The 22844-nt window shown below is 40.5% G+C and overlaps 1 protein-coding gene across 6 annotated transcripts in view; it reads left to right on the forward strand.

Moving 5' to 3' along the window:
* Positions 1–827: 827 nt before the first annotated feature.
* LOC122550753 (anoctamin-7-like) overlaps positions 828–22844 on the forward strand; it is an 81613-nt gene continuing 59596 nt past the window's right edge. For 4 of the 6 annotated variants that reach the window (XR_006311938.1, XM_043691964.1, XM_043691961.1 and 1 more), the window contains exons 1-7: positions 829–1177; positions 2282–2350; positions 4326–4490; positions 9895–9949; positions 10156–10215; positions 14620–14766; positions 17711–17903. Coding sequence is in view for 5 of the 6 variants with exons in the window: in XM_043691964.1 (XP_043547899.1) it covers positions 920–1177; positions 2282–2350; positions 4326–4490; positions 9895–9949; positions 10156–10215; positions 14620–14766; positions 17711–17903 (947 nt within the window). In the remaining variant the exon portion in view is untranslated. Of the gene's footprint in view, positions 1178–2281; positions 2351–4325; positions 4491–9894; positions 9950–10155; positions 10216–14619; positions 14767–17710; positions 17904–22844 lie in introns of all 6 variants that reach the window. The other 2 variants (XM_043691959.1, XM_043691960.1) reach the window with 2 other exon arrangements.

Consider the following 22844-nt stretch of genomic DNA (forward strand, 5'->3'; position numbering starts at 1 on the left):
AGTTCACTTGAGAATGTAACTTGTTTATAAAAAAAATTAAAATTTACATATGAAAGAACCGAAACCAACATGGTCATTCTAAAAGATGAGAGACTTAACAAACAATCCAGGTCTTTTTCAATATGTAATTTCAGTTACATCACACTGTAAACTTTCGCTATAAATTCTGTGTCTTACAATCTTATTCTCCACAACTACCTGATGAAGGAGCAGCGCTCTGAAAGCTAGTGCTTCCAAATAAACCTGTTGGACTCTAACCAGGTGTTGTGTGATTTTTAACTTTGTACAGCCCAGTCCAACACTCGCATCTCCAAATCATGTTTCCATAAGGTCTCTCCTTATTCTTCTAAATTCCAATGGGTACAAGTCCAACCTATTTAACCTCTTCTCATAAGAAAATCACACCATGTCTAGAATTAACCAAGTCAATCTTCTCTGGACTGTCTCCAGTATCAGTACTTGGACAGGGGACCAGAACTGAGAACAGATTGTAAGTGTGGTCTGACTGGTGCCTTAGAGCCCACTATACACAGCAAAATAATGCACATCATCTGCCAGGGTGGAGGTAGATAGTTGAGTGAACAGAATTGGAAAGAAAAGTGACTGAGAGAAGAGCTTTAAGGTTCAGCAGCAGTAGGACACTAAATCCTGGGATTTAGGAGCCCTGGGGTTTGAAGACTTGAGCTCGAGGCAATGGATATTTGTGACATAGTGCTGAACGATAGTTGTTATCAGAAACCTTTGCAAATGTAGATTACCCTTACCCGTTTGCCCTAATCCACGCAGGATATGTTTGGCAAGATAAGAGTCCTGCGCATGTGCGGCCGCAAAGAACGCCGTCCTCTCTCCTCGGCCATCTGTTGACGTTTATGCAAAGTGTTGTATCCGGAAGGTCACCCCCACGATATAGTTGTGGAGAATGGGAAGGGCAGAGGAGCTGCAGGTGCCTGACTATGTGCTGGTGTACGAGGAGGATGAGAATGCCCAGCTTTACACAGGGCAGAGATCGGACTTCCTGAACAAGGTGGAACAGACTGGACTTGTCCTGGATCCTCCTGGGACTTGCACACAAGACAGTGAGGGGCAGAGAGCCAAAACTCAGATCATTAAAATCAACGCTCCGTTTGAGATCCTTAGCCATGCAGCGGAGGAAATGAAATTGAAGATGCCGTTGGCGGTAAGAACATCAAAAAGTTTTTTTTTGTTATAAAACGATTCACCTTCTGGGTGATCCAGTCCCAAAAAAATTCTGTTGCTTTCACACAGAAAACAGCACAGGCATTCTCAGAAGGACACACATTATCTGATTAGAATTTATAATTTATTTACTTATTGTAAATAAAAGGTGTGTTGTTTACACGGACAGCGACATTCATAGCGCGCATCACTGGACTTTAAACTCTTGCCACACGGAACTTTATTTCTTGCAATGATGTGTATGATTTTATTTATAGTGATATTCAGTCGTTGCGAAAGATCTTTCCGAGGAATATTGTGGGAAAAGGCTTTCTTTTTCTAAAGGGCATTGTCTAGGCATGTCATACGGTTCATGTTATCAAAACCCATCTCACTCCAGACGAAGCACTTAGAAAGCATAAGCACAGTCCGTAAGATCTTCCTAAACCTGATTTATTGATCAGAGCCTGCTTAGTAGTTACCTAATCCAATTGGCAGACCATAAAGACTACAAACCATAACCTTGGGGAAAAAAGAACGTGTCATAAATGAAAAAAATAAATTAAGCAAAAATGTTTTTTTTAAGTACTAAAGTCTACAATGTTGCTATTAATAGAATTTAACAAATCAGTTTAATTATTGAACAGTAAATAGGAAGCTGATTTCTTTGTATCTGATAAAGTTACGCAAATAAGTGAGTGTTCTCGGCAAGCTATTTGACAGTGGAAGGCATCACTGAGTCAATGTTGTCTCCACCTGACAATCGCTTCCATGAAGGCTCACTGGAGACCTCCAATCAGCAGCTGTTTCCTCTTCCCGAATCAGGGAATACCATCTTTCGGTGAATGGTGCCCAGATGTGCTGGACAATGCACCTGGCCCCATTCCCCACCCACTGGTCCCGAATGTGATGACGGGGTGGTATTTCTCAGTCCCCTCGGCAGAAAACTAAAAGGGGGCAAGGTGTCTTCGAATACAGTGTTGGGAGGCGCTAAGGTTGTTGCTAGGTGGGTTGCACTGTTTCAAAACTAATTGTGAAAAAATCGGTAACAGAAAATACTTAGAGAGTAGTTAAAATAGTAACTGTTTGTACATATGTTACCTAGGTGTCGAGAAGGGACAGTGGGGATAATTTGGACCGTGGATTAATCCGGAGAGTAAAAGTCCTGAGAACGGTAGGTGGCTTTCATCCCCAGGATTCCGAGGGAGAGGGAATATGTTTTAACTATGCCTTAGGCTTCATTATGGTGTCATATCTGCTGAGTTTCTCCAATAGCTTTTCAAATCCTTTCTCTGATCTTCATCATACTTATGTTGTCCGTGCTAATGCTTCACTCACCACACCATCATTCATCTCACGTCCTTGCTGTGTCTACATGACAACTGTAAAAGTAAATAACTGTCTCCAACTTGAAGCAGAGTCTAGGTTAGAGCGGTCCTGGAAAAGCACAGTAGGTCAGGCAGCATCCGAGAAGCAGGAAAATCGAAGTTTCGGGCAAAAGCCCGAAGGATGCTGCCGAAGGGCCTGTTCTGCGCTGTATTGTTCTATGTTCTATGATGCTGGCTGACCTGCTGTGTTTTTCCAGCACCACTCTAATCTAGACTCTGATTTCCAGCATCTGCAGTCCTCACCTTTGCCTAGTCCAACTTGAAGCAGCTTTTCGAGTCGCTTTTTAAAGCATTACCCCTACATTTGGTATGCAGTCGTGGCGTTCTCACTAATGACTAAATCATTTTTTTTGTTTATTTCACAGATGAGCATTGAAACTTTTATACTCAGCAAAACCAATACAATTTTTAATGTTCTTAAACATTTCCACTCATGGTTCATCCAATCAAGTCAGTTCTTATATAACTCGATGGTTGCATTCCGGCGAGTTCCCGGCGTTAAGGGAAAATCCCGGTTTAGAAACAGTGCTGAAAGTGTTGGCCTTGTAATTACGTTACAGCCAACACACGTTTTAAAAATCTGCTCTTCAGAAACAGCGTCCCCAGTTCCTCAATCGCGTTACAGCGATTTCGCCTTAACCAAATGCGTGTTATTGCAGAAGCACCTGTACTAAAATGCATGTCCTGGACACGTAAAAATACTGTCCGTAGAAAATGTCAAGTTTTCTTTTGATCATGGTGGGACCAGGGGTTTCAGGCAAGGTCGCTGGTGGCACATTGATGGCGGAAGGTTGAGCCTTATTGCTGTAAGGTGCCTTTTGCATATTTCACAGTGTCATAAGATCAAAGAGCACAAAAGAGGCCGTTCCACCCATCCAGTCTGGGCTGTAAAATCCCACTTTCCAGCGTTTGGAGCATAGCATTGAATGTTATGATATTTCAAGTGTTCATCTACGTACTTTGAAAAGTTTGTGAGATGTCCCTGCGCAACTCCCCTCCCAAGCATCGCATTCCAGATTCCAACCACTCTCTGAGTCGAAAATAATGTTTCCTCACATCCGCTCTAAATCTCCTGTCTTTCACCTTTAATATTGTGCCCCCTTGCTATTGACCCTTCAATTAAGGGGGACAGCTGTTTCCTACCGATCTAATCCATGTCCCTTATAATCTTGTACACCTCAGTCAGCTTCCCACCACCCGCCCCACCACAGCCTGTTCTGCTCCAAAGAAAAGAGCATGCAAGTTCAGCCTCTCTTTTTAACTAACATGCCGAAACCCAGGCAACAGCCTGGTAACTCTCCTTTGCATTCTTTCCAGTATCAATTACAAATTGTAAACAACAACTACCTGTTAGTCAAAGCCTGTGTTTAGAATGTCAACAATGTTGAGTCTGAGAGTTGGTTAAGGTTAAGGTAACCAGGCAACGCTGGAACTCAAAAGCTTGTGGTAACATCAATCAATGACTCTCCACTTGCTCTGCCCACATATCTGAGATTTTACCAGGTTCCTTTCAGCAGTTACACATGTACCCATTACAAAATGAACTACTTTCAGGCAAGAGTTAAAACCTGTGGCGCTGAGAAAGCACCCAGCTCCTCTGATGCTGCCTGACCTGCTGTGCTTTCCCAGCGCTTCACTTTTTGACTCTGATCTCCAGCATCTGCAGTCCTCATTTTCTCCTACTTTCAGGCAAATCCTAGATATTCAAAAAGCAAATTCATTATTGTAATTTGAAATGTTGCTTCATGTTTGCCATTTCAGATTGATGACTTTCGCAGAACGTATGTGTCAAAAGTGCAAAACTATCTTGAGACAGATAAGGAAGAAGACTATTACAGTGCACCTTACAGACATGAGAAACGACACCTGTTCAAAGGAATTGACAAAGAGGCCACATTTTTTCGTCCTGCCGTGAGATCTCTAATTGTAAATTGCATTCTTTGGTGTGATAAGCATTGTCCTAATTTGAACTCATTTGTTTATACAATAATAACTCTGTCCTCCTCGCTCCAAAAACATTCTGGAGTAATACTACCGGTGGTGACACCAAATCAAAAATGCTGGTTAGTAGAGGACAAACCAATTAATGCTTGTTAAGGGCAAAGCAGAGAGAGCTTTATAGCATCTTGAGGGAGTTAACTCATTATAATACTGCTACAGTTACAGTGCAAGACCACAAACATGTACAATTGTAGTTTTAGGAAAGCACTAATTTGTTTTAGCTAAAACAAACAAAAAGTGCCAACATGATTCTTTGTTCTACATTCTATTACTTGCCTGTTAGCATATAGCTCTCAGAAATCTAAAAATGTGATTATAAGTATTTGCCATGTACATCGAATAGTGTGGTGCTGAAAAGGCACAGCCGGTCAGGCAGCATCCGAGGAGCAGGAGAGTCGACATTTTGAGCATGAGCTCTTTATCAGGAAGAAACATCTAATGCAAGTTCACATGTAACCAAGGACATTACTCATGCTCAAAACGTATGTGCCTTTTCAGCACCACACTTTTCCACTCTGATCTCCAGCAACTGCAGTCCTGATTAGATTTAGATTAGATTCCCTACAGTGTGGAAGCAGGCCCTTTGGCCCAACAAGTCCACATTGACCTTCCAAAGAGTAACCCACCCAGACCCATTTTCCTCTGAGTAATGCATCTAATGCACCTAATGTCCTCACTTTCTCCTAGTTGCCATGTATGTGCATGTTAACAAACCTCATAGTAGTTAGTTGAAGCTTCTCACACTGGGGTATTGGACATTTTGGTGGTGGGACACTGGACAATGTGAATTTCTTGATGTAGTTTCTAGCAATTCCCACCAGATCATTCCTTTTCTCCAATACAGCACAAACCTTCATTTTTCCTGCTGGAAGACTAGAGGAGTGGGGGATGCCGGGGAAGGTGAAATGCAGCAGAGCCAACTGATTAAATATTCTCACATATTGACAATGAAGTCAATGAAATCATCTTACTTGTACTTGGAAACTAGAGGAGACGAGTGAGAAGTTGGGATTATCTTCACATTCTGGGATGATTCTGGAATAGTAACTAATTGTGGTCAGACAGGAATTGTGCTAATGGTGTTTGTGATCCAAACAGATTGGGCACTGAATGGTTAACTCTGTTGCTTGTCATATCTGGCCAAATCTGCATCCCTTAGATGGCAGGTATGGGGGTTATATTGGGGAAACAGTTAGAGTGCTAGGGGTGAATGTTTTTAATGGGGACTATGATATCAACAGCTGAGGTGAGGATGTGGTTAAGGTGATTGGGAACTGATAGCGCCTTTATTGTGAATGAAGTGCCACCAGCTACAAAATTGGAATTTTGGAAGTGCAACTATTTTGGGAGAATGATATTTCCAGGGACAAATGCAAAAGAAAGAACTCAGTATGGGAGGGCACTGTGGAGGAGCATGACATAAGAGAGTGATTAAAATTAGCCTTACGTGATTGGCATGATGGCAGGAGCAATGCTAGTGAGATAGCAAGGTTAAGAAGAGGTATGAATATGGATTCAGTAGCTTGGATGAAAGGATGGATAAAGGTGGTAAGGGAATACATTGGGAAGAAAATGTTGAATTGAAATGAAATTTTTGGTGTACAGAGCAGTTGTTGTCGTCATGTTTCTGCATTTCAGATAGACGTGAACTGTGTCTCTGTGATACTTACAGCACTAGATAAACTCCATCTGAATTGCCTTTGCTGTCTCTTCCAGGTTCAATGGGAACCCAGTGTTACCTAGTGTCCAGCTCCATAAGCATTCCGACAAAACTTCTGCAAAATCGATTATGACAAATAGACACTGCCAGGATGGTTAATAATTATCTCTCCAATCAGGCCATTTTTCCTCAACTCTTAAGTGGCCAATATTACAGAGTAGGGCAGAGAAAATACATCTAAGAAAATCTAAAGCTCTCCTTGCAGCATGAAACATTAAAACTATATACTGGTAGAAGCTTGCTATCAATCACTCAGAAGACAATAACTTAATCCATTAAGTTGAATAATGCTTTAGTTCAAATATCATAATGATGACACAGAGTGGCAGTAGAGAAGAAATATAAGGGAATCAAATTCTGAAATCTGGGTGGTACTAGTTTTGGGAACATCCTGCCCCATGCACCAAAGGTAGGCTGGTTATGATTCAGCCTGTTCAGCCGCATCTACTGGACATTTGAAGAGCATGGGGTGCTTTGATTGAAACATATAAAATCAAGAGAGAGTCTGGCAGGGTGGATGTGGAAAGAATGTTTCCTCTTGTGGGAGAATCTAGAACTGAGGGCATTGATTAAATGTTCCTTAATAGATAACTGATGTCCTGGATAATGTAAAATATAACTACTTGTCTTAATGCAACATACAACTACATTGCAACATACTTTATCCATGATCATGGTCCTTACAGGAAATAGTACATAGTCATCCCAGCTTCTAGTGGATTCACTCCTCCACATTTCACTGAGTATTAATGTCCTATGTTAATCAAAGTTCCTCTCCCTCAACATTCTGAGAATTTCTTTTAGTAGTGAAGACCACTATGGTGATTACTTCTCCTGGCCACAAAAGAGTGAATCTTCCACTGTTCTTAAATTGCTGTGGGTTCCTTCTCTTCTGCTAGTTCCTTAGTTTCCCCCAGCTTTCTGCCAAGTAGCTAACATTGTATATTCTTTTCCTTCTGCAGATTGTTCCATGTTTCACTTTTCTTGCTTTATTTCTCTTTCTGTTGCTGTTCAAAGTTTATGAGACAGTCTGCAATAACAAGAATGTTTACTTCTGCCTTTTGTTTCTACATGTTGTTGACTTTTTTGTCAAACAGAGCTCACTGTAGGTCATGTAACCCTTTTCATTATTCCATTTTGTCCTCAAATAACATGACAGTCCAAGGTATAATCATCTTATAAAACCTAACATTCATAATAATGATCTGCTCACATTCAATACATTGGGAAATCTTTGATTCCTTTAAGCAGTGGATAGAAGGAGATAAATTAAAAGTGGGAGAGAAACATGGACATGGAATCAGATTATTTAAGGGGTAGAGTGAAATTCTCACTCGACTAGTAATCCAGCAACATGGGGACATGGACTCAAATCCCACCATAGAAAATAGTGAAATTTGAATTTAATTAATAAATCTAGATTAGTTTAGAAATAGTTTAATGATCACCATGAAATTATTGCTGATTGTTGTAGAAACCTACCTGGTTTACTAATATCATTTAGGAAGGGAAGGTCTGCCAATTTGGCCGACATGGTTCCAGATCCACAGCAATGTGGTTGACTCTTAAATCCCTCCGAAATGATCTAGCAAGCCACCCAGAATTATCTAACAAGTACAGGGTCTGAAAAAAGGAACAAAACCAGACAGATCACATGGCCTAGACCAAGACTCTGAAAGGATAAATATTGGAAGCAATTCTGAGGGACAGAATTAATTTGCATTTGGAGAGGTAAGGATTAATCAAGAACAGTCAGTGTGGATTTGTTAAGGGGAAGTCAGGTCTGACCAGCTTGATTGAATTTTTCAAAGTTGTGACCAGGTGTATAGATGAGGGCAATGCCTTTGACATAGTCTCCTTGGGCTTTAGCAAGGCTTTTGGTAAGGTCCCACATGGCAGACTGATAGCAAAGACAAGAACGTATGAAATTCAGGGTAATTTGACAAATTGGATCCACAATCGGCTGAGTGACAGAAAGCAAAGAATGGTGGTTGAGGGGCATTTTCCGAATGGAAGTCTGTGGCCAGTGGTGTCCCACAGAGGTTAATCTTGGACCCCTTGTTGTTTGAGGTTTAAATAAATAATTTACATTTGAATGTAGAATCGTTGATCAGTAAGTGCACAGATAATACAAGAATTGATGAGGTGGTAAAAAATGAGGAGGACAGCTTTAGATTACAAGAGGATATAGGGTGGGCTGGTCAGGTGGGCTGATCAGTGGCAAAAAAATTCAATCTAGATAAATGAATGAGGGTAGGACAGACAAGTAAGGGAATCCATGGTAAATGGTAGGACCCTGGGAAGTCCTGAGGATCGGAGATTTTAGTGTGCATATCCACCTTTATGTAATAGGACAGGTGGATAAAATGGCTAAGAAGACTATGGTATACTGGCCTTTATCAGTCAAGACATAGAGTTTAAGAACAGGGGCTTTATACTAGAACTGTGTAAGATGTTGGTTAGACCACAGCTAGAGAATTGTGTAGTGTGGAATCTTCATTATAGGAGGGCTGTGATAGTCACTGGAGAGAGTGCAAACAGATTTACCAAGATGTTGCCTGTGCTGGAGCGTTTTAGTCACAAAGAGATTGGACAGACTTGGGCTATTTTCCTTACAGAAGAGGAGTTTGAGAGAGGACGTAACTGAGTTAAATAAAATTGATGGGGCACATATAGGATAGACAAGAAGGATTTTTTCCCCTTGATCAATGACCAGGAGGCATAGATTTAATGTAATGGGCAGAATGTTTAAAGGAGATCTGAGGAAAACATTTTTACTCAGACAGTGTTGGGAATCTGCAACTTTGGGCAATTTAGCATGGCCAATTCGCCTAACCTGCACATCCTCGGATTGTGGGAGGAAACCCGCACAGACACAGGGACAGTGTGCAAACTCTACATAGACAGCTGCCCAAGGCTGGAATTGAACTCAGGACCCTAGCACTGTGAGGCAGCAGTGCTGACTACTAAGCCACTGTGCTGCCCTTAGTATAGTTAGGTTTGACTGGTGGGGTCACAATGATTTTAAACACCTTTTGCTGTGTTTAGAGCTCTACGGCTTTAGAACAGTACTCTGTTGATGATGTAGGGTCTTCCTCATTAATATGTGGTGGCTTGTACCACAACTGAGAAAGTTCTCCCAAGGAGTAGTCAATCAATAGCCTGACATAGTCATTCGATTGGAATCATCACCATCCCTGGGTTTGTCATGAAGTTGTGCTGATTGAAATAAATAAATCATCAAAACCTTTCCTGGGTATGTCTACATAATCTGAAATCAGATTTAGTTTCTTTTCGCCAAGTACTTAGGTGTTGTGTCTTAGGAGAGATTGTGTGAATTACTTAATTATTCTGTTGAGATAAGGGAATACCTGCACTACTTCATAGAATTTCAATAATAGATTTAATTTGAATCTTTTACTCATTACTACACTTTAATTGAAGCATGATGGAAAGTACGCAGTAGTAATATATCAATTTAGTGAGTCCTCCAATCTAATAGTTCCATATCTGCATAAGAGACAGGTATAACAAAAATACTGAGATGATTATACACTGACAAAAACATTCTTTATAAAAAGTAAATACATCAAATTCTGTTTGTTTTAGGTTCATCACATTCTGAATGGAATCCAAACACCCAATGATAAACAAAAGGAGAAAGGTAAATTTAGGGAATCATCAATTTACAGCTTCAGTTTTTCTGTTCTGGAAGTATTTTTTGCTTTCCTTGTATTATTACAATTTGTGCTCCATCAAAGAGCTTATCACTGTTTTGATGCTTTGCAATACTTGAATGATGTTTTAATATTTTATATTTAATAAACTTATCATATCCTGTTTGCTGTACCTGTTATCATGTCCTTATAGTTGGAGAACCTAATGAAGGAACAGAAATGTGTTTACTTTGGCAAAGTTCTGAAGATAAAGGTATGTCATTCTGACAAGTGAGGGACATACTATCCCAATTCATTAAACTAACTTTCTTTGTTTTGTTTGAAGTAGTCTGATACAGCCTCTGGCAGGTGGTGAGAGTACCATTGCAAGGGAAAAACCCTTCATTCTCACTAACCTGTCTGCTGTAGATGCATCTGTCCATGAGAGTATTTACAATAGTGACAATTGCACAGTTCTCATGAAGATGAAATCGTAATTTCATACTGAGGGCACCTTGTATTGACTTGGGTAACATTACTACCATGCTAAATGATTAGGTTCAGACTGATTTGGCAGCTCAAAACTGGACACTCATGAGCTACAGTATGCCAGCAACTACAGCACTTGTGCAAATCATCACAATCTGTATGTCATGGCCTGCACATCCCTCTCAACCAAGCAAGATAGCAACTCTGGCTCAATAAAGGGTATAGGAGAATATGGCAGGAGCAGCATGTGGCATAGCCCTCATGTGGTACCAACCTTGTGAAGCTAAAATACAGCATTACATGTGTGCAAGCAGCAGAGACAGAATGTTATAGATTTAACTAATGGATCCAATGCAATGGATCAGATCTATGCTTTGTAACCCTGCTGCATCCAGTTGTAAATGGTGGTGAAAAGTTAAGCAACCAACAGGAGAAGGTGGGGTGGGGGGGTGGGGCATTAACAGACATTTCAACCTCAAAGCATGAGGGTGGTTATCACATCGGTACAAAACACAATGCTGAAGCATTTACACCCATTTTCAGCCATGACCCATCTCAATCTCTTCCTGTGGTGGTCATCATTCTAAACATCAGTGATCAGCCAGTTCAATTCACTCCTTATGGTTTCTAGAAATGGCTGAGCACACTGGATGTCCTGGCTCTGACAAACTCCCAGCTGAAATATTGAAGATTTGTGACCCAGAACTAGCTGTAGCCCTAGTCAATCTTTCCAGTGCAGCTACCACATTGACATCTACCCCAAAATTACAAGTTCCCCAGATATGTTCTTTCTACAAAATGCAGGAAGCTTAATTTGACCAATTACCACTTCATCAATCTACTGTCAAGTGTCAGCAAAGTGTCAGGATGGTATCACATATAAATCTGGCACAAAAATATTGTCATTCATCAATCTTAGTCTATAAATGGCTTAAAGATGGTGTGGCTGGCAGAGGTTTCAATTCATGGGCATCTGGCACCATTAGTGGGGAAACCGGGAACTGTTCATTTCGGATGGTCTCTACTTAAACAGGGCGAGGACCAGAGTGCTAATGAATTTAATATCTTGAGTGATAGATGGAGCGTTAAAATAATAAGTAAGAATGTTCACACAAGGATACGTGAACATATGAATATGAGAAGAAAAATCAAAGTAGTGATTTGAATAAAATCAAGGAAATTTTGACATGAAGGGGCAGGAAATTTAGCAAAGATAATATATGGATATCACCTAAGGTCACATCTATGAAGCCATGATGTGGAGGTGCTGGTGTTGGACTGGGGTGGACAAAGTTAAAAATCACACAACACCAGGTTATAGTCCAACAGGTTTATTTGGAAGCACTAGCTTTAGAAGCTACCAGATGAAGGAGTAGTGCTGCGAAAACTAGTGTTTCCAAATAAACCTGTTGGACTATAACCTGGTGTTGTGTGACTTTTAACCACCTTTGTGAAGTAAAGCATTAAAATTAAAGGGGCTGTTCCTGAATGCACAAAATATTACAAGATAGTTGAATTAATGACTCAAATAGATATCAATGTGTTTGATATTGTAGCTATAAATGAGGTGTCGTTGTGAACTAAATATTCCAGGGTATAGCTTATAGAAGAGTTAGACATGTTAAAAAGAAGGAGGTGTGGCCCTGATGATAAATGACAAGGTGAAGGCAACAGGGAGAAAGCACCTTAGCACAGAAAATCAGGATGTCAAATGTGTAGAGGAAGAGCTAAGAAGTAACAAAGATCAGGAAATATAAAAACAGATTTAAATGCCATTCACAGAAAAATAAAAAAGGGAGAAGTTAGTAAACTAAAAACAAAACAGAGATTTCTGGAGAAGCACAGCATTGGTGGAAAGTTGAAAAATGTGATGCTGGGAAAGCACAGCCGGTCAGGCAGCACCTGAGGAGCAGGAGAGTCGACGTTTCGAGCATGAGCTCTTCATCAGGAATGACGACTCTCCTGCTCCTCTGATGCTGCCTGACCAGCTGTGCTTTTCTAGCACCATACTTTTCAACTCTGATCTCCAGCATCTGCAGTCCTTACTTTCTCCTAGCATCTGTGGAGAGAAAACAGTGTTGATATTTAAACTCCTGTTGCTCTTCTTCGGAAGTGGAAACATTAACTCTACTTCTGCCAGACCTGCTGAGTTTCTCTAGCAATGTCTGTTTCTTATTTCAAATTTCCAGCACCCACAATATTTTGTTTTTATTAATGGTTAGTAAAAATGGATCCCTTAGTGATGGGAAAGGGATTTTAAATGGGAAATAACAATGGCAAAGGTGTTAATGAATTATTTTGTTTTTGACTAGAGACCTAAGGGGCAACATTTTCACACAGAGTGATACGGGTATGGAATGAGCTGCCAGAGGATGTGGTGGAGGCTGGTACAATTGCATCATTTAAGAGGCATTTGGATGGGTATATGAATAGGAAGGGTTTGGAGGGATATGGGCCGGGTGCTGGCAGGTGGGACTAGATTGGGTTGGGATATCTGGTCAGCATGGACGGGTTGGACCGAAGGGTCTGTCTCCATGCTGTACATCTCTGTGACTCTATGACTTCACTGTAGAATATGAAAGAATGTGCGAGAAATTACAGGGTCAACAAGTCTCATAAAAGTGAGGAATTTAAAGTAATTAATAATATTAATCATCATTTGGTACTACAGAACTGGAGTATTGCTGAAAAAATAGATATGTTATGTTGAAGCTATTTGCCTTGCACTCATCAGGACTTAATCACTGTTGCTGGTTAATTTCCCCTTTTAGTTAACTGTGGTTCTTCTCTTGTGCTTTTCAACTTTCTGAGGGACTTTCAATTCTGCAGGCCAATGTCTAGATGAACCTCTAAATCCATTGTTTGCCAACTTATACTGCTGCTTTCCTTCACTTTGGGCTTTTCCCCACCCTCTGAGTGGTCTTGAGCTTTGCCATCACTCGTATTCATTTTCGGCTCTTCCTGTCTCCCTCTAGGTCAGAGGGTTTGGCCTCACTTGCCACCATGTAATAATACGAAATCTACATTCTTGTGAGTTCACAGCAACAGGGGCTTTATTAAACAAAACTAGATATAGAGGATAGTAAGACAGAACATTTTATCAGGAGCCCTACAGACCCAAGCTCTAGTTCCACTTGATCTGACATCATTTTGGAATAGAGAGAAAGTGAGGACTGCAGATGCTGGAGATCAGAGTCGAAGAGAGTGGTACTGGAAAAGCACAGCCGGGCAGGCAGCATCCAAGGAGCAGAAGCAGGAGAATCGTTGTTTCGGGTATAAGACCTTCATCAGGCCCGAAACATCAACTCTCCGTCATTTTGGAATAGTTCCTTTCACACCTACTCAATAGCTGTACTTAAGTAAAGATAATGTTCTTTTTCCTCCTGTTCATCAGCATTCTGCTATATGCTGGATCTTTTAAGTTCTTATCGGAATCTTCTGCAAAAGAACTTGTCTTTGACCTCATCCTCCAGTGACATAACCAAAAATTGCCCTTTCTCCCCCATGTTACTGATGTCCATCCAGGTCCTGGTACAGACAGAGTGCACATGCAGACGCCAATACTTCGATATTATCTAATGAGCATATAATGTTAGTGTTGGAGCTTATGGCTGTGAGTGTCAGAGCAAGTAACAATGCTTCATCATCAGAGATATGGTTTTCTTTCCTCTCTTTTCGATATCACTGTTGCTACGAAACTGACAGTTCTTGGGTGGCTGAAAACAGAAATTCAGAAGGGAAAGGCCTGGATCAGAGAAGGGGCAGGGTCAGGAAGGGTCACACCATAAGCAGCTTGCACATCCAACACAGTAGAAAGAGGATAAGGTAGTAATTAAGAGGGAGCCTAAGACAGGAGCATACTTTTATCTGGGATGACCAGAAATCCTTCCCACTTTTATCACCTGCCAGTGGTATACATTGGAAGAATTTACCATTTATGCTCAACCTGTGTGACCACGTTATATGTGAACCTGTCTTCCACAGCCATCAAAGTCCTTGAATGAGGCTTGAACCCAGACCCTCTGGCTCAGAGACAGGCTAACTATCCACTGTGCCTCACAGCTCACATAATTTTTGAATAACATTGAACTCAGTATTGATTATGTAGAGATTTATATTTGGACAAAGTTTTTCATTATTATTATTATTATTATTATTAATAAAACACATTGTTATTTCTGACAAACAGATACTGAGAAAGTAAGAGGAGAGAAAGACAGTATTTCCACTTTACAATACTTGTTAATGAAGAAAGCATTTACATCAGCCTTCACACTACATGAAGGGCCCATATGTGAAGAGAAAACACTAAAAACACAGAAAACAATAAATGGTGGTAAGTGGTGCAAGCCTCATGACCAATGTGACTAGCCACAGATGAATATTGGTGAGACTGGATATTATATCAGATATTCAAGTAACTAGTTGATACAAGATTGTGGTTTATGCCTTATCTAGTATTTTCCATCTCTCTCCCTCTCTCTCTCATTTTTTAAAGCAATCTTTAAAATCTACTTCATTGATTGTAAATTTCGTCAGGTGTCTAGAAGTCTGTTTATTTGGCTTAGTGGCAAATTTTACCTATATACATTTTTGTGAAGCACTTTAGTTCCATAGTTTCTTATGTTAAAGGTACGATATAAATACAAGTTATCAGTTAATAATAGGTGCAAGATTCCATATTAGCAACTTTAATCTTTGCTCAGCATCACAAAATTTTAAACAATGATAACTGAATTTGAAACGTTAACTCTGTTTTTCTCTCTTCAGATGCTGCCAGACCTGCTGAGTTTCTGCAGCAGTTTTTGTTATTTTTTAGAGTTTAGTCTCTGGCTTAGCTTATATTTTGCACATCAGTCACTGTAAACATATAAGTGATGCATATCTGCAGATCCTCACATGGATTTTGTTTGGATGTTTTGAAATTGAACATCTCTTCAGTTCAAATGCAGGAAGCTTGTTTTAAGTTTAAACTGCCCCCAACTTACTGGAATATACTAATCTTTCTGTTTCTAATGTTCTGACTGGTTACAGAATATAATACAACCATAGAATCACATGCTATCTTCTGTCTGAAAAAAACAGACATCAGTTTTTGCCTCAGTTTGTAACACAAACTCCCTGGGTGGTCATTTCAAATCCCAGATGTGAGGGTTTTCATTAGGTAAGAGGCTAAAAACATTTAATGTCTGAAGCAGAATTCCAACTCACCTCAAACACATCAATTCCAGTTTGAGTGGACATGGAACGAGGAGCAAGAGGCCCACCAATGTTCAATGGTCAGTTGTTGAAACCTTTTAAGAAGGTTATATGCCTTCATCTTAACAGTGGTCTAATTTTTTAAAAAATATTGATGCCCAGGGCTCCCTAGCCTCAGAAAACCCACCATGCAAAAGGATGCAAAAAGGACTGGATCATTAACGTTAATGCATTTAGTCATTTCGTACTGCAAACCTTGAGTATTGTGAAAAGAAAAGATAAACTATGTTGAAGCTGAGTTAAAACCAACTGTGAGACTGTTTAGAGCTTTGCGAGCAATGTCCAGTCTTAGGTGAGACATAATGATTTTGTGGGCGGCATGGTGGCATAGTCGTTCGCACTGCTGCCTCACAGCGCCAGAGACCCAGTTCAATTCCCGCGTCAGGCAACTGTCTGTGTGGAGTTTGCACATTCTCCCCGTGTCTGCGTGGGTTTCCTCCAGGTGCTCCAGTTTCCTCCCACAGTCCAAAAGAATGTGCAGGTTAGGTGAATTGTCCATGCTAAATTGCCAGTATTGTTAGGTGAAGGAGTAATTGTAGGGGAATGGGTCTGGGTGGGTTGCTGTTCGGAGGGTCGGTGTGAATTTGTTGGGCCGAAGGGCCTATTTCCACACTGTAAGTAATCTAAAAAAAATTTACTAAATAATTGTGAGTGTTATGCAGACAATCGAATTACAATTGTCAGTCTGGTTCATAATATTAGATTAGATTAGATTAGATTACAGTGTGGAAACAGGCCCTTCGGCCCAACAAGTCCACACCGACCCGCCGAAGCGAAACCCACCCATACCCCTACATTTACCCCTTACCTAACACTACGGGCAATTTAGTATGGCCAATTCACCTAACCTGCACATCTTTGGACTGTGGGAGGAAACCGGAGCACCCGGAGGAAACCCACGCAGACACGGGGAGAACGTGTAAACTCCACACAGTCAGTTGCCTGAGTCGGGAATTGAACCCGGGTCTCTGGCGCTGCGAGGCAGCAGTGCTAACCACTGTGCCACCGTGCCGCCCACACTTGTGCTACATACATTAAAATACAAAGCTCTCTTCTTTGCAAGCAAAAGAAAAATGCACATGCCACGCTTGTTGCAACTGAACAAAATAGGCATTTCTGCTTCATTTCTCAGAGCTATGCCTTAATCAGTCAGTCAACCTAGTTGGTTTAAATTTAAACAAAGCTTGGCAGTTAACTGTCAGACATCGTTTAACTGATGCATGCTGCGTGGTCTTTCCAAATCAGAATCCACTTGCCAATAATTAGCAGCCTCTTCTCATGCATTATAAAGATGTTGTACATCTTTGTATTCTTATTAACTGTCCTGATTAATACAGTGTGAAAAGTGTCCACAAAAGTGTTTCTTTCTTGCACAGTATATTCTTTTATGGCACTGTTTGAGTCAGCTGGAGAAGTGCTTTGTCTTCGCCATGTAGAAGTGTTTGCAATCTGCCTACTTATCCCTATGCTTGAATACTATGTCCATCTTGCAATCTTTCCCGCTATTCTGAGTTTTATCCCCCGACAGCTAGTTTACTCCCCAGTAATTTCTCACTTCTGCCCTTTTCCTGTTTTGAAATATTTCATTTCCTACCTCTTCAGAGTTGCTCTGAGAAACTTTGTGATTGCTAACACATAACTCTTGTTAGAAGAGAACATATTAGAAATCTTGTGGTGATACGGCCAGGACAGCTCTGATAGTCTCTATATTTAAATAACAAATTAGTTGGGGCAATGCCTTTGTTGAACAAAACCTCAGGAATCAGCACTTTTATCAAGAACCAAATCTAGAACCAAAACTAATCCTAGGGTGCAACTTCAAGTAGAAATGGTTGTAATTATCATATACAATTGTATCTCTCCTCCTTAACAGAAAGTCCTTCTGCAATCTATGTTCATTGGCTTATTTAATTGGGAGTAAAGGAATCAAAATGGTTTTTGTTTCACTGCTTGTAATGCCTGATTTACATTTACATTGCAAATATGCATTAAGTGTAATAGGTCTTGTTAACTTTCGGCAGATCCACATAAAAATTGGAATGACCTTCTTAATCTGTGGGCCAGAACCTACAGATTGCAGCCATTATGGAAGATTAGAAGCTACTTTGGGGAAAAAATTGCATTTTATTTTGCTGTGATGGAACATCTTTTACTACACTTAATTACACCTGCACTCATCGGTTTGGCTGTTTTTATATTTGGTCTTTATTACAGGTAATGTAATTCACATGCTCAATTTCTAACAGCAATTTGTAATAATGGTTAAAAACACAGGTAGCATAGATGGTAATTTATTTTGTATCTAAGCTCATGCTGTCTGACTAAGAGAAGACCTATCCTATTGCTAAACCCCTAAAGACCATCGGGTTACACCAACATGTATGTGATGCCTGTGGCTGAGCTTCTGCTTATGATTATATTATTGATCAATACTGCTTTATCAGAAATGGCAGTGGCATATACATATCTTCTTTGAAAGAGACTAATGAGTTAATAACAAGGGGAAAGAAGACACTTGTCTATAAGCCCCCTCATTATAGCTGTATGGCAGAACAGAGAAAAAGAATTGTTAAAAAAAAGAGCAGTATATTAATATGGGTCAATTTAAGCTTTCATGAAGACTGGAATCATCAGGTTAACAGAAGTAGCCACAAGGAATAATTCATAGTGTATATTTGGGACACTTCCCTACTACCATGTGTTGTGAATCCAACCAGGAATCAGGCTATTTTGGATCTGGTGATGGGTAAAAAGGCAGATTTAATAATAATTTTTGAGTAAAAGATGCCCTAGAAAATAGTGACTGTAGCCTGGTAGAATTTAGCATTCAGTCTGAGAGTAGGAACTTCGCAGAGAAACAAGCTTAATTAAAGCTACTTACAAGAGAATGAGTTTAGAATTGGCTGGAGTGGATTGGGAAAGGAATTTAGCAGCAAGGATGGTTGAGAAAAATGATAGTTTTCAAGAAAGTAGTTCTTGGCTCATAGCAATGATATAAATGTGTTGCTGGAAAAGTGCAGCAGGTCAGGCAGCATCCAGGGAACAGGAGAATCGACGTTTCGGGCATAAGCCCTTCTTCAGGAGGGCTTATGCCCTGAAAGAAGGGCTTATGCCCGAAACGTCGATTCTCCTGTTCCCTGGATGCTGCCTGACCTGCTGCGCTTTTCCAGCAACACATTTTCAGCTCTGATCTCCAGCATCTGCAGACCTCACTTTCTCCTCATAGCAATGATATATTCCAGTAAGAAAGAAAAATTCAAGAAAGGGGGTAAACTAGCCAAAATTAGCCGGGGAAGTTGAGGATGGCATCAAGTTGAAAGAGAATTTGCATTGTAACAAAAATTTGTGGCCAACATGAAGATTTGAGGAAAATAAACAACAAAAGATGAACAAAAAAAGGAAGGAGAAAGTAAGCTTTGAGGGTAAACTTGCAACTAATATCAGGACAAACAGCCAAGGTCTTCTTTAAATATATAAAAAGGAAGAGAGAAGTCAAACTGAGTGTAGGCCCCTTAGAGAATGAGATTGGGGACATAATAATGAGAAAAAGGTAACTGCAGAGGAGTTGACTAAATACTTTGCATAAGCTTTCACTGTAGATTACCCCTATAGCATTCCAAAAGTACGAACAAATCAGGGGGCAAAAAGGAGAGAGGAAATAAATACAATATCAATCACTAGAGAAAAGTAACTTATGAAATTAATGGGGCTAAAGACTGGTATGTCCCTTGGACCTGGTGGGATGCATCCTAGGATTTTAAACAAAGTAACTACAGAGATAGGAACCTTTGGAAGCAATTCCTGCAAGAATCCTTAAATTGTGCAAAAGTGCTGGAGGATTGGAAAACTGCCAAAGCAACATCTTTATTCAAAAAGGGAAGGAGATGTAAAACATATAAATGTAGGCCAGTTAGCTTAACATTTGTTATTGGGAAATGTTCGAATCTATTATAAAAGTTATAATAGGAGTGCATTTAGAAATGCATAATATGATCAAACACAATCTGCATGGCTTCATGAAAGAATTCATTCCTGACATATTTACTAGAATTCTTTGAGGAGATAACATGCAGGATAAAGGGGAAGCATTTAATGTAATCTACTTGGATTTCTAGAAGGCATTTTGATAAGGTACCACACATTAGGTTACTTAATGAGATAAGAGCACATGGATTTGGAGGTAATAAATTAGATAGAAAGAGGACTGGCTACCTAATAGAAGACAGAGTTATGGTAAGTGGAGCATTTTCAGGATAGCAACCTGAAACTAGTGGAATGCCACAGGAATCAGTACTGGGGCCACAAATATTTACAATGTCTATTAATGTATTGTTGCCAAATTTGTAGATGATACAAAAATAGATGGGAAGGCAAATGGCGAGGATGAAGCAAAGAGGGATTTAGATAGATTATGTGAGTGGGTAAAAACTTGGCAAATGGAATATAATGTTGGAAAATGAGAAGTTTTGCATTTTGACAGGAAGAGTGGAGGAACTGAATATTATTCAAATATAAATTCAAGTTTAATGTAATTCAAAGACTGCAGAAAGCTACAGCACAATGGGATTTGGGTGTCCTTTTGTGTAAATCACAAAACAAAACTAGCAAAACATGTTCAGCAGGTAATTGGGAAGGTAAATGAACTATTGATCTATATATGTCAAAGGGAATGAAGTATTCAAAAAAGGGGAATAACGTATTTAAAAAAAGGGAAGTCTTGCTGAAGTTAATCAAGTACAGAAGTGAGCTCACACCTGGAAAACAGTAAATGGTGTTTGGCCCCTTAACCAAGGCGAAATTAGGAGAGACAGTGGTCTAGTAGTATTCTCATTGGACTATATTCTGAGACCCACTGGGAGACTATGGCAGATGATGGAATTTGAAGTCAAAATTAATTAAACAATGTAGGTAGATTTTGACAGTAAGGAAATCAAGGGAAAAAGGCAGAAAAGTGAAATTGAGTTATTAGATTAGCCACGATCTCATTGTATGGTCTCATAGAGTAAAGAGTGAAAATAGAGTAAGGATGTGTTAAGAAACAAAGAAGATAAGCTGTGTGATGAAAATCTGTGTGATATATTTTACAATATCACCAGCCACCAAGACCATCACTCTTGTTATGATTCCATTGGATGGTAATATTGGACAAGACCCCAGAATGAAATCTAACTTCATAAATCAGAAGTTTAATCTTTCTGTTTTTTTAACAAGGTGGTTGCTTGCTAAGTTATATTCATACAAGGCTCCAGACATTCTTTAACTGAATATATTTTTTTCACAAATGAAGGAAAACAAGCAAAAGCAAACCCTATGACTGAATTTTACCTTCATTGGCTAAGTACAAATTGTGTCAAATGCTTTGGAGGGATTTTTGCCCCAAAGAGGCTCACCAAACTTGCCTCACTATGTACCCCAGCTCTAAGACAGCCCTCAAATCTGATTCTGTCCACATTCTACCATGTGTTGTTTCTGGAACAACTCACCACTCAGCAGATATCCACTGGAAGACAGGCATCCCTTGTGCCTGCACCATATTTAGAAGCCAGTTGTGCACTAAGAGAACACTGTCAGTTTGGAGCTGCCTGCTATGGTCTCTGACACCAGACAAGACAGACTGGGGCAACTGGGCATCCCACTTTGTGAACAGGCATCTGGAGTTCCTGGTAGATGAGATGACGCAGATGTGGAATGTCCTCTTGCCCCAGGACCAGCAGTGGAGGCCACAATGCCAGCCTGGTCCAAGGTTGTCACCTGGGTCAGTGTAGTCTCAACCAACTTTAGGAATGTGCACTAGTTTAGGAAGAAGATCAATGACCTTCTTTACTTCACTAGTGTAGATGCCACCGTGTAAGGTGCTATCACCTTTTTCTCTGACACCTCACATTACTGTCTCTGCTAATGAACCCACCTTCCATCAAGGCTCATGCTCTATTCATCTCTCAATATCTTCTCTCATCTGCTCACACTCACCCCCACCTCCAGCATCACAAACCCTGCATGCCCTCTGCAAAACCTAAGCATTTGCTCAAGACATGACCCCACCTGCACAAACAGTAATAGCTGAGATAACAACTTTCATCTTTGTCAATGCATGCACCTCTCTCATTCCATGAGGAATGCAGCTCAGTGGAGGGCCAAAAGAATCAAATCAATTGGTGGCATCTTTGTCATTCAATTCCTCACCCCTTATGAGGAAATGGCCCTGACTCTGATCACCCTGAGCAATGCCCAAGGTCCTAGTCTTGTTTTGCACACTGCTTTTGGTTAACTATGCCTGGACCCTTTTGCTCCTCTCCCTTCACTGAGGCATGCAAACAACCATGATAAGTTTGTAGGCTTTGCATCTCTGCTAAACAGCAAGATAAGACAAGGAAAGGCAGGGAGACTGTAATTATTCAAGTAGACTCAGACTGAGTGAGCATTATGACAGCAAGCAAACAGCCTGAAGTTGCAGCCTGGTCAGTCCATGAGCTGGGTACATGTCCCTGAACACACAGTGTCCTTACTTCAGCATGACAACGAGAGCTGTTGGTGCAGCATGAGGTGCAGCATTGAAGTGTAGAAACATCCTGGAATTGGATCACAGATATGCCATGAGGGTTGTTCAAGGCTGCCATAAGTTGGATTCCAATGTCTGTGGATGTGAGTGCACATGGCTAGTTCCATGGAGAGTGGTCTGAGGTCATAGATTCATAGAGATGTACAGCACGGAAACAGACCCTTCAGTCGAACCCATCCATGCCAACCAGATATCCCAACCCAATCTAGTCCCACCTGCCAGCACCCAGCCCATATCCCTCCAAACCCTTCCTATTCATCTAATACCTATTCATTTACAAATACCTTGTAAATGTTGCAATTGTACCAGCCTCCACCACTTCCTCTGGCAGCTCATTCCATACATGGACTACTCTCTGTGTGAAAAAGTTGCCCCTTAGGTCCCTTTTATATCTTTCCCCTCTCACCCTAAACCTATACCCTCTAGTTCTGAACTCCCCAACCCAGGGAAAAGACTTTGTCTATTTATCCTATCCATGCCCCTCATCATTTTTTAAACTTCTATAAGGTCACCCCTCAGCCTCCAACGCTCCAGGGAAAACAGCCCCAGCCTGTTCAGCCTCTCCCTATAGCTCAAATCCTCCAACCCTGGCAACA

This window comes from Chiloscyllium plagiosum, chromosome 6 (assembly GCF_004010195.1).
Source record: "Chiloscyllium plagiosum isolate BGI_BamShark_2017 chromosome 6, ASM401019v2, whole genome shotgun sequence".
Taxonomy (NCBI): domain Eukaryota; kingdom Metazoa; phylum Chordata; class Chondrichthyes; order Orectolobiformes; family Hemiscylliidae; genus Chiloscyllium; species Chiloscyllium plagiosum.